The sequence below is a fragment of the Dermochelys coriacea genome, chromosome 9 (genome assembly GCF_009764565.3).
Source record: "Dermochelys coriacea isolate rDerCor1 chromosome 9, rDerCor1.pri.v4, whole genome shotgun sequence".
NCBI classification, from domain to species: Eukaryota; Metazoa; Chordata; order Testudines; family Dermochelyidae; genus Dermochelys; species Dermochelys coriacea.
This window is the reverse complement of record NC_050076.1, coordinates 23348655-23361632: the sequence shown is the minus strand read 5'-3', so window position 1 is coordinate 23361632 and position 12978 is coordinate 23348655. Positions and strand designations below refer to the sequence as shown.

Here is a 12978-nt window from a genome sequence, read left to right as displayed (position 1 = left end):
GGATACCATCATAGGGCCTAATCACATCAGCCACACTATCAGAGGCTCGTTCACCTGCGCATCTACCAATGTGATATATGCCATCATGTGCCAGCAATGCCCCTCTGCCATGTACATTGGCCAAACTGGACAGTCTCTACGTAAAAGAATGAATGGACACAAATCAGACGTCAAGAATTATAACATTCAAAAACCAGTTGGAGAACACTTCAATCTCTCTGGTCACTCGATCACAGACCTAAGAGTGGCTATACTTCAACAAAAAAGCTTCAAAAACAGACTCCAACGAGAGACTGCTGAATTGGAATTAATTTGCAAACTGGATACAATTAACTTAGGCTTGAATAGAGACTGGGAATGGATGAGTCATTACACAAAGTAAAACTATTTCCCCATGAAGAAAAGGAGTACCGGTGGCACCTTAGAGAGTGGAAATCTGTCTAAATTTGTTAGTCTCTAAGGTGCCACCGGTACTCCTTTTCTTTTTGCGAATACAGACTAACACGGCTGCTACTCTGAAACCTGTGATTATGCAAGGCACTGAATTTAGCCGTATAGAGTGGAAATCTGTCAACTTCATAAAATTTGTTAGTCTCTAAGGTGCCACCGGTACTCCTTTTCTTTTTGCGAATACAGACTAACACGGCTGCTACTCTGAAACCTGTGATTATGCAAGGCACTGAATTTAGCCGTATAGAGTGGAAATCTGTCAACTTCATAAAATTTGTTAGTCTCTAAGGTGCCACCGGTACTCCTTTTCTTTTTGCGAATACAGACTAACACGGCTGCTACTCTGAAACCTATTTCCCCATGGTATTTCTCCCTCCCACCCCACCCCCCACTGTTCCTCTGATATTCTTGTTAACTGCTGGAATTAGCCTACCTTGCTTGTCACCATGAAAGGTTTTCCTCCTTTCTCCCCCCTGCTGCTGGTGATGGCTTATCTTAAGTGATCACTCTCCTTACAGTGTGTATGATAAACCCATTGTTTCATGTTCTCTGTGTGTGTATATAAATCTCTCCTCTGTTTTTTCCACCAAATGCATCCGATGAAGTGAGCTGTAGCTCACGAAAGCTTATGCTCTAATAAATTTGTTAGTCTCTAAGGTGCCACCAGTACTCCTTTTCTTTTTTCTATTAAGATAATCTTAGTTTTGTATTCAGTATTTCTAAATAGTTTATCTAAGCTTATTTAGTATCTTCATTCTCCTTGTAGGTAGCTATTTTTGCTATGACAATCCAGCAGCTCTGCAGACTCAAGTTCAAAGGGTAAGTGGCGAAAATTCCTTACATATAATAACCGACTCTTTTGGGGGAATTGTTTTTAGTAATAAGCTTACTTCTGAATAATCTATCAAGAGAACTTTAACCATGCATGAGTGGAATGGGGAAATCATCCATTTAATTTAGTTAACCAGTGGGTTGACTACTTATCTTTATAACAAGAGCATTGTCAAGTACTGTAGTTTAGGTTTTAAATCTAAAACTACTGTACATGTGCAATACCTGACCTTCCTTATCAAGGTGAGAGCTCATGAACTGGAGTAATACACTCTGTGTACATGCAAATAACTGGATACTCATGAGTGTGACTTTCTTGTGACCCTTCACAATGTTCTCCACATGAGCTGCAACCTGCTTATCTGGAATAGCACATTTGCATGTCCATTTGGCAGCGGTCATTTGCACCTGCCAGCTCCTTCTTATTTAAAAAAGGGGTGGTGGGGAGAAGTAGAACTATGACTGAGACTTTAAGTGCTGATTTTTCCCAAAGGAACCATAACTCTCTGATGCTGCATGTATTAAAGGCATTAAGATGATCTCTACACTACGGACCTTACAGCGGCACAGCTGTATTGTTGCAGCTGCGCTGCTGTAAGGTCTCCTGTGTAGCTGCTCTGTGGCAGCGGGAAAGAGCTCTGCCACCAGCATAATTAAACCACCCCCAACAACTGGTGGTAGCTATCACCTGCTGATATTGTGCTATCCACACAGGTGCTTTTGTTGGTGAAACTTATGTCGCTCAGAGGTGCGTGTTGTTTTTTTTCCTCACACCCCCTAACAAAAAAAACTTTTGCGGACAAACTGCTAGTGTTGACAAAGCCTAAAGCTAGTGTCATATGCCGGAATAACACAAAAATATTGCGTATATTGAAAGTAGCGGAGTTAGAGTTGCTTTGGGAGTCATATTTTTATTCAATGACTTTTTTCTTTTGAAATCTCAACTACTATATAACATTCAAGTGCTTTCTGCATGTAGTTATAGATGATCTTGTGGAATAATGCTGCATAAAATTTACCAGATTCTTCTTTATGTGATTGCAGTAAGCATACAAACAGCCTCTTGCTTTAAAATCAAGGGTGAAAAATGACTGAAATGTCACATTCAGATGGCTCTCTAATTGAAGTTCTCAAACTCTAGAGAAGTAATGACCATCTGAAAATATATTGATTATGTTGCAAGGAAGAAGTTGAGTACATGCAAAAAATCTGGATCATTATTCTGTAACTAGTAATTCTATCTAAGTTCTTATACTATGCTTATCACCTTAGTACCTGATCACCTTCCTGTAGTGTATTAAGCAGTGTGATTAACATCCGTGACCCTTACTCTCACTGAGTAAAAAGAAAAGGAATACTTGTGGCACCTTAGAGACTAACCAATTTATTAGAGCATAAGCTTTTGTGAGCTACAGCTCACTTCATCGGATGAGCTGTAGCTCACGAAAACTTATGCTCTAATAAATTTGTTAGTCTCTAAGGTGCCACAAGTACTCCTTTTCTTTTTGCGAATACAGACTAACACGGCTGCTACTCTGAAACCTCTCACTGAGTAGTATCTGTGCACAAATAATCCCACTCACTTAGTTGGGGCTACTCATGTGGGTAAGTGCTACTCATTACTAGTAAAAATTACATAGTTGGTCTCTTAGTAAACCAAAACCAAGAGGAAATAATTACACTCGTGTAGTTTACTCAAAGACAAATTGGTATGCAAAATCCATTGGTATTTTGCATGTTGAAGGCTCTCCATTTAAACAGTGTTTATATACCTGTCAAAATTTTGCTTATTTCTTGTTATCTTAACCCTAATTTTAACACCGAACCATGTTGTTTTTCAAGAGATTATAGAAATCAGCTTGGAGGTTAGTTTAATTTTAACATTTTGTAAGAATACAGTCCGCATCTAACTGTTTCAGGGTATTTGCCTTTTGTGTTGCTTCACACCATTCTTTTGCATGTCAGCAGTAAGACGTCTCCTCCTCTATATCCAGGCTTCACTTGTGCTTAGGGTTTGGGGTGGGCAAGAGCAGTATGACTGAAATCTTCCAAAAATTGTAGATGTAAAAGCAGTTTTAGGGACAAATCTAAGGGCTTGTCTACACTACTGTTTAAATCAATGTAACTTGCATCGTTCAGGGATGTGAAAAAGCCACCTCTCCAAGCGATGCAAGTTGCATCAACCTAGCTCTGTTGTGGACAATGCTTAAGTCAGGGGGAGACACTGACGTAGCTTCCACCTCTTGTTGAGGTAGAGTAACTAAGCCGATGGGAGAGCACTCAGCATAGCGTGTCTTCACCAGACATGCTACAGGCTGCGCCAATGTAGCGTGGTAGTGTAGACTAGCCCTAAGACTGTGCAGGGGAGGAGGAAGCAGGATTTGGGGATCCCATAGAGAAGGCTTGCATTTGCTGCATCACATGAAGCCGTGCTCTGGGTGGGATCTCCTCTGTGCATCTCTGGAGGCGAAGCAAGGACCTGGGGATTTTTAGCTAAGACTGGAGTACAGTGTCCCCAGGGAAGAGATCCTCTCCACCACCCCTCTCATATTTTACCTATCTTTTCTTTTCCTTGTTTTCTCCTGGATGAGCTCCCCAGCATATGAATGATATATCTGGATTAGAATTTGAACCTCAGGTGGTTTAAAATCTGTCGTTTCAGACTCTGTCTGCGTTGGTTACATTTGCATCACTTTTGGAATGGTTTCTTCACAGCAAGAGCTAGAAACTGGTTTAAAACTAACTCACTTGGGGGGATTTTAACAAGCAAAAAGGGCAGTTAAGGGCCCAACGTTCCCGTTGACTTTCTGTCCTAAGTGTCCTTTTGTGCATTTTAAAAATCTTCCCATTCAAATTCTACAGAAGCTTTATAGGCAAGGCTTACCCTTTGCCCCTGGAAGTTTTCTACTTACCTATGGCAATTGAATTTATCAAGACTTGCTTTTGGATTTCTAAACATCTGGTGACAGTTTCTCTTAAAAGGAAGGCTGCATTTTTAATGTTTTAATTATTAGATGCTGTCTTAGAAATTCTAGAGACTAACAAATTTATTTGAGCATCAGCTTTCATGAGCTACAGTTCACTTCATCGTGAGCTGTGAAAGCTTATGCTCAAATAAATTTGTTAGTCTCTAAGGTGCCACAAGTACTCCTTTTTTTTTTTTTTTTTTTTTTTTGTGAATACAGACTAATACGGCTGCTACTCTGAAACCTGTCTTAGAAATTGTCGCCTGTCACCATAATTAAAGTAGTGCTAACTGACACTTTTTGTAAATTTTGCATATTTTTAGGATATGAAGGTGAACACAGCTACATTCATGGCATTGTATGCCTGGTATTCCTGGCCCAATGTGGTTCTCTGTTTCTTTGGAGGCTTTCTGATAGACAGAGTATTTGGAATAAGGTAAGGATGACAACACTGTCATCTACACTGAAAATGTACATGAGATTTTTCTGGACATGCATCTACCCTTCTAATGATTTGATCCTTCGAAGTGTGACATTCTACCAGCTTTCACTGAGTTTCTTTGAGTGTTTGAATCTGAATAAGCTGCAAAATCTGTTTATAGAAAAACACATTTGTGAAAGAAGGTGAATAATATGTATGATTCATTTTAAAAAAAACCCCTTAAAATCAGGGTGGTTTTTTTACTTATATGCATTAAAAACAACAACCCTGTTTAAAATGAGACTTGAAATTGATAACTTATGGTAAGGCCTACATTTACTATAATACAGCACAATAATTTAAATAAAAATATGCTGCATCAGTGAGCAATCCTCAAATTTTAATGTGTTAAAGGGTAATGTAGCTTTTTAAATTATGTACAAAATCAGGGTAAAATATCTTTATATTTTGAAGTCAATTCAAGGTTTATAAGCATCCCAAAGTCATATACTGAGTGAAGTATTCATATTACAATGGAGTGAATGCTGATATTTTATTCTTTTCATAATGTAAAGTACTTGTAGTTGTGCTGAAAATCTTGTGCCTTAATTAATTTTGGGTTTCAGTATCAAGTGTGGAGAGAGTTCCCCTTGATGTGGACTATTTTATTCAAAGCTGAAAAACTAACTGGAAGATGAAAAAGCAGGAAAGTTTGATTTCCTCCTCCAATCTAGGATTAAAAAAACTAGTTATGGAGAGGATGAGATCTAGTTTTGAGAAGGCAGGCCAGATTTAGGTGCCTACTGGGATTTTCGAAAGTGTCTTAGCTCAGTAAGCACATTTACTTTAGAAATTCTGGTCCATAGTGATCTGAAACGTTCAGTCAATTTGTGAACTACAGCTGATACTTCCATTCTGCTTAGTTACTTTTGGTAAAGTTTGTTGTATATCAGCACATATAAGGTGGCTTCATAAAGTACAAAAATGCATTTTAAAATACACCTTTTAATTGAATTTCAATTTCCATCCAATTGACACAAATACTGAGTGAAATATGGTAATCTAGCAAATCAGAAGTGTGTCATGCCATTTTCCAACATAAAAAAAATGTAAAAATTAAGAATCTGGACAAATGTTAGTTTATGTAACTGCTTAAATAAACGTTTACAGATTTAGTGTATTCTTCAGGCTAACAAAGTACTAAATTTAGTGGAAAGGCTATATTTGTTGCTAATCAATGTGTTTGAATGGTTCATTCTCATTATTTGGTGTAGTCTTCGTTTAGGAAAACAGCTAGGACTATGTGTACACTTGAATCTAGGGATATGATTCCCTGCTCAAGGAGACACATCTGCGCTAGCTCTGATTTAGCTAACATGCTTAAAAATAGATTGTAACTGTGGAGGCACGAGTGGCAGGATGGGCAAGCTGCCCCAAGTATGTACCCATCAGAGACCCTCGGCATGTACTTGATGATGGCTAGCCCTTCCTGTGGCTCATGCTGACATACCTGTGCTCTGTTTTTAGCACACTAGATCAGAGCTAGCACAAATGACTCCTCAGGTTGGAAATTACACCCCAACTCTATATGTAGACATACCCCAGGTACGTATATAAAACAAGAATAACACTTTTAAATCAAGGTTTCCTGCTTGCTGATTTAAGCATGATTTGAATTCAGTGTTTTAAATCAATTCACCTTGATAGGAAATATTTCACAACTTTAGTTTTCTGGTTTGTGTACTAAGTTATACTATATACTTATTTAGTGAGAAACTGTTCCAAAAGTAGGCAGATAGATTCACATATTCAATAAAGGCTTATTTAAAGAGGAGTAGTGTCTTAAAAGCTGTACTTCAAAAATAGTACTGTGGTGTTTTTTTAAACTTCTGTGTATATGAATCTCTCTTGTACATGCAGTAATAGTCTAAGAAAGTCTGCAAGCGGAAAAACTGCATAGAAGCTTTGATTCCTCCAACATCTGAAAAAAATATTAAGTTCCGCACTCACTACAGAGCAAAACTATTAGATTTAGTGGGAATTTTGACTACAAAGTGCTGAATGGCGCTCATACATTGTGGAAAGAATACATTTTCAGTTTTTTAAAAGTACTAACTGAATCACCTTAAAAATGAGGCATATGTGTCCTTTGCTATGATTCTTCCTCTGGGCTTGGGTGCCGACCAACCCCCTTCTCTGCCCCTGCCCTGCCTCTTCTTGCCCAGTTCTGCTCCTCCTCTGAGTGCGCCCTGTCCCCGCTCTTCCCCTCGCCCCACATGCTGTGGAACATGCTGCATGCTGTGGAACAGCTGATTGCAGTGGACAGGTGGTGCTGGGACAGAGGGGCAGGAGTTGATCAGTGGGGCTGCCAGTGGAAAGGAGAAAAGGAGTACTTGCGGCACCTTAGAGACTAACAAATTTATTAGAGCATAAGCTTTCATGAGCTACAGCTCACTTCATCGGATGCATTTGGTGGAAAAAACAGAGGGGAGATTGATATACACACACAGAGAACATGAAACAATGGGTTTATCTTAAACGCTGTAAGGAGAGTGATCACTTAAGATAAGCCATCACCAGCAGCAGGGGGGGGGAAGGAGGAAAACCTTTCATGGTGACAAGCAAGGTAGGCTATTTCCAGCAGTTAACAAGAATATCTGAGGAACGGTGGGGTGGGGTGGGGGGGAGAAATAACATGGGGAAATAATTTTACTTTGTGTAATGACTCATCCAAGTTAATTGTATCCAAATTAATTCCAATTCAGCAGTCTCTCGTTGGAGTCTGTTTTTGTACCCATGGAGTTAGCACCTGTGCTGTAATGTTTCACTGTAATGTTTTCACTGTATTCTAGTTATGTCACTATATTGTTAGAAGGAAGGCAGTGTGACACATAACATGAAGATTAAAGTTACAGGTTTTAAATGAATTGGAAACTGATCATGGTACTTGAAAAACCAGAACATGTGCACTTCTATTTCTCAAATCTGTTAGATACATGTCTGCGGTAATATGAACACCAAACCCAGTACAAAACAAAGGATCAGTTATTGTTTGTAAAATATAATCATAGAATAATAGTCGTAGGACTGGAAGGGACCTCCAGAGATCATCTAGTCCAGTCCCCTCAGTATGTTTACACATAAAATTTTAAAGTTTTGGGGAAGGAAGTATGGCATTTCTAATACAATTAGTGTAACAGATGCATCAGTTTAGCACAAAGAAAGCTTGTATGAAGAGTGCCAGACTTTTTTTTATTAATGATCAGATAAGCAATATTTAGCCAGAGAGAGCTCTGGAATGTCCATGTAATAGGGAGCCTTCTGATGTAAATTCTCCTAACTAGAGCTAGAAGTCCTGAGCCATGCACTGAACATATGTACTCTTCCAAATAACATTTCTGCTTGTCACAGGCAATAGTAGTTTCCTCATCCTGGAGCACATAGTTAGTAACAGGTAGAAAAGAGATCTCTGGGCAGTTTGATTTAAATCTCCAAACCTAAGAACGCTTCAGAAGCACTTCTGTTTTTAATGTGTAGTACTGTTAAATATTTTCAATGTACTCTAATATCTCTGGCTTTATTTTAAAGTTTTAAATATCTCAAATTTTCATTGACAGGTTGGGCACCATAATATTTAGCTCCTTTGTTTGTGTTGGACAGGTAAGTGCAAACAAAAGAGGGCACAACAGGCTGTCTCATGATGTTGAAGGGTTTGCTGAACAAAATGCATAGATGGCATACTTAATCTGTGCTAATTAATACGCATTATGCCCTTCCATAACAGTGTGCATTTCAGATAGAGGGTTGCAGGCAAAAACCTAGCTAGGATTAACAATTGTGGAGTTGCCTTAAGAAACCCATAGAGGTATTTTCTAAGATATACTTGCCTATATTGTTCAAATTAAAATTCCTTATTATTGCAAAGCAGTTGTTTACAGTGTGTATTTGGGGCTGGAGTTGTATAAAGACTTGCTGTTGCCCACATTTCTCCAGGATGGTTATTGTTAGTGCATTCACCTGTGCTTGGTTTTTGAGGTGAATCGTGTGCCTTGTTAACAGTTGTCCTGATTCTTCCCTTCTACCTGAAAGCTGCACGGCCTTAGAACATAGAGCACATCTGGTGCGTATGTTCTGTAGTAGTTCTGATTGCCTTATATAGTGATAAAGTACAGTGCCCTGTAAACATCCTTCCTCCCATGTGGCCTTGCAGTAACTTTTGTCCATCTTCCTGCCGTAAGGGGTAATCGATAACATGGCCAATAATTAAGCTCCTTTAAAGCTAGGGAAAACTATTTCACAGATTTATATTTCATATATTTTTAGTTATGGGAATACTGCATGTACATAAACTGCTGTAGGTTTGGGTACAATTAATCAGGCTTTGCAAACAATATTTTTGTAAGGATTTTGTAGCAGTTTTCAAAGTTATTAGCTTGTTTATATTTATTGAAACTAAAGTAACTAGGTAATGCATTAATCCATGTTCTGTGCATGGTAACATATTAGTGATAGGGACTGACTATAATTAGTAATTATAAAAAAAAAAAAACCCCTTTCCATAGGTTCAAATGTTCATTCACACTTTTGGGTGCCTTCAGCAGCTAGTATGAAGAATACATCTACAAAGAGACTTTCTTTTTAGGTTTTTAAACTTAAATGCTTGAACAGAAATTCATTTTGCATCAGTTAACAACTGGATATTGGTCAATAGGCATTTGATTAAATTTCCTAGGTAGTGTTGTCCATACTTACAAACGTGTGTATTTAATGTGCTAATGAGCGTTTAAGCATTAAAATGTTGCGAAGTTCCATATGTTTGCTAGCTTTCAGGAAAAAAAATCACGACGCAAAAACCAGCTTCTTTGCTTGCGTGGTATGTGATTTGTGTAGTTCGATGTTCCAGAATCATTTTAGTTTAAAGTTGGGTTACTAAAATTTGCTCTGTTTTTTGTTTACATGTTACTATTTTACAGGTGATCTTTGCGATGGGAGCTCTACTTAATGCTTTTTGGCTAATGGAAGCTGGCAGATTTGTATTTGGGTAAGTCTAGGTAAAAGGTCAACATCAGATTATATGCATTTAGAGTCATGGCCACCTTTTTCTGTGTTCTACAAAGTGCCTAGCATACTTAGGTCTTGATATATCTTCAGGGAGGTCTGTGGACGATTGCAATTGCATTCCTAAATTTATTAAAGAAATAGAAATTGGAAACTACTTTCTAATGGTTCAGTGCTGTGTTTAATAAATGTCTTTACTGAATTTAAACAATAACGAAACCATACATAACCAGGAGGCCAAGCAGTCATCTATAAAGATCTGTATAGCACTCTGGTGTTGGTGCTCCTTGTCTCTAGTTGTAAAAGTAACATGTTTTAGCATTTAATACAGTTTAACATGTAAATAATTGCTGTAGTTCCCTCAGGGATGTTGCAGGATCACAAATGAAAAGAGGTGGGCTATAAGATACCTTTATTAAGGTTACAGGTTACAGAGTGGTACCCATGTTAGTCTGTATCAGCAAAAACAACGAGGAGCCCTTGTGGCGCCGTAGAGACTAACATTTATTTGGGCATAAGCTTTCGTGGGCTAGAACCCACTTCATCAGATGCATCTGATGGACAGTATGAAAGTTTGACAATCCATGGCATACTATGGATGAGCAACAATAAACACATACTTTAGTTTTGTGAAATCCTGGCTCTGTTAACTTCAGTCATCACCTGTTGGCTCTTACACTATTCCATCTCAGCTAAGAAGGTGCTGCAGTCACTTACTTCACTTTTGCCTCTGCTTTCTTCACGTTGCTCTTTGCACAACCAAAGGCAATTGTAACCATTTTCATAGACTTCAGATTATTCTTTCCCATTTTTGCTATCATCTTCAAAATGCAAAACCTGTCTTTCCTACATGTTTCTATTATTTATGATTCGTGTTGCATTAGATGTGTGCATGTAAATTCAAGTGAACCTACACTGCACTACACCAACTGAAGTCAATTCATTGTACTGACTTGTTATACCACAACCGGTGTTCAGATTACATTTTTACATATTTCTCTTTTCCCTATTTAGAATTGGTGGGGAATCCTTAGCTGTAGCACAAAATGCCTATGCTGTCAGTTGGTTTAAAGGCAAGGAATTAAACCTCGTGTTTGGATTACAACTTAGCATGGCCAGAATTGTAAGTATGAAGACCTATAACCCTATTTTTATATAATCATATGCTTAAAATTTGACTTTGTACTTCTTGGAAGTAGGAACTGTATGGTAAGGTCAGGATGCACTGGTGGAAAATTGCCAAAATACCATTTACGAAGAATCTCAGAGCATTTTAAACTCTAATGTGGATGTTGTGCATTACAGCTTGCATGATGTAGCCACCAGGACACAGCAGTTTCTTTAGGTGTTAACTGTCAAACTTCTGAAGAGGCCCTGGTATAAACTAATACTGCATACAAAGGCAGGGCAGGAATGTCTGCCTTCTTAAAGGGTGAATTTTTAAAATGTACAACAGACTTTACTGATGCAGCGTACACCATGAGTGTCAACTTGGCTGAATTTTAGCTTGCTTTTTTTTGCATTTAATTTGCAGTATACATCAATTGATTTGGGACCTGAGCTTCTAACTGTGCTTACTCTGCAACATAGCTGTTCAGTATGGAAGCGTTACAGGAGTATTTTATGGACTTTATATAAATATATCTGACCTGCCATCCAACGATGGGCCTGCTATTCATTCTGTTTGGGCTAGGAAATAAGAATTGGCTGTATTAAGAACATAAGAACGGCCATACTGGGTCAGACCAAAGGTCCATCTAGCTCAGTATCCTGTCTTCCAGCTGTGGCCGTTGACGGGTGTCCCAGAGGGAATGAACAGAACAGATAATCCCCGAGTGATCAATTCCCTGTGGCCCATTCCCAACTTCTGGCAAAAAAAAATTCCTTTTTCCTTTTCCAGCCTTCCCTTAACAGATCATTAGAATATCCCTTGTTCTGGGAGGACTGTCTTCTGCTCTAGTTAGACATGTCCTTCTGAAGTCTGCTACTTGGTTTAAAGTATGGGTTAAACAAATCATACATATAACACATAAGCCATTGCAGTGTTTAATGTAGAGTTCATGGTGATATTGCTGCTAGTGCAGAAAGATCTAGTATGGGTTTCTTCTGAAACTTTGTACGTGACTGGATTCTTATCTTTGTAATCTTAAAACTATTCAATTCTTGTACTAGTTGCAATTTTAATTTTATACCTTGGGTGCATAAATCAAGCTTACTTTGTAGATCCATTCTTTTTTAGATGGCTTTTCTTAGACACTGATATTTATTGGGCATTTGGTGAGACTTAAACAGTTTACCTCAGCTGATCCTTTTAAAACTGTAATAGAATTGTAAGCTGCAATATTCTTCATGACGGTCCTTTCTGTCTAGGGGAGCACTGTGAATATGAATATCATGGGATGGATATACTCCAGAGTTCAAGATCATCTGGGCTCTACAGGTCACAGTACACTTGGATTCACACTCATGATAGGTTAGTAAATATTTTTTTAAAAAAGTCATCAATGACACATGTATGAAAATCCTGAATGCTACATGACATAAGCAACATACACTGAACATTTTAAAGAATATGCATGAAAAAGTTAAATGAGTGGTAAGTTATTATGAGTTCTTCAGTTGAAAATTTGCTTGATAGTGTTGAAAATAAACTGTAGTTCATCTGAGAGCAGCAGTATAACTGGCAAGGCAAGTCTTTATGGCCAGCAATAAGTTCAAACTTTAAGCAAAGTCAACGTCTGGGAAGTTATCACATTTGATTGGCAGTTAGTGGTGTATTATGGTGTGTGTAACCAGCAACTGAAATCAAAGTTAATCTTCATTATGGGGATGTATAATGGCCTTCATGTCTTGCATATGCTTGGAAATCATGGGAAGATTTTTAACTTCCACTGAACTATGTGCTTCCCTTGTCCCTCAAAAAAGCAGTATGTCAGAGTTCTTGTATATGTTTGCTCATTTGTACTCTGAAGAGAGAGGAAAATTTCCACTTGGGTGACGTCTCTTTTCCCCCCCACAAAACCAAACCACGGCTATTAAAACATTGCTCCTGCTTACATCTGGGCTTGAGCTTTGCTTCTGATATTCCAAGTACAACTAACCTTTGGTGCAGAATTGTTCACACATTACATTCACTATCCTGTAACTGCTGATTTCTGCGTGTAGTCAAGGAACTATATTTCTAGATAAGTGCAGTTATCTAATCAAATACAGGCACAATTGTACTTTCAACACTTGTTTTTGAAAATGAAA

The 12978-nt window shown here is 38.2% G+C and overlaps 1 protein-coding gene across 3 annotated transcripts in view; it reads left to right on the top strand.

The window, feature by feature from the left end:
• The window catches only part of MFSD1 (major facilitator superfamily domain containing 1), a 41240-nt gene that overhangs the window by 5484 nt on the left and 22778 nt on the right, over positions 1-12978 (top strand). For all 3 annotated transcript variants that reach the window (XM_043492057.1, XM_038416644.2, XM_038416645.2), the window contains exons 2-7: positions 1217-1269; positions 4571-4683; positions 8286-8328; positions 9642-9709; positions 10741-10849; positions 12097-12199. In XM_043492057.1, coding sequence (XP_043347992.1) covers positions 1217-1269; positions 4571-4683; positions 8286-8328; positions 9642-9709; positions 10741-10849; positions 12097-12199 — 489 coding nt within the window. The remainder of the gene's footprint in view (positions 1-1216; positions 1270-4570; positions 4684-8285; positions 8329-9641; positions 9710-10740; positions 10850-12096; positions 12200-12978) is intronic.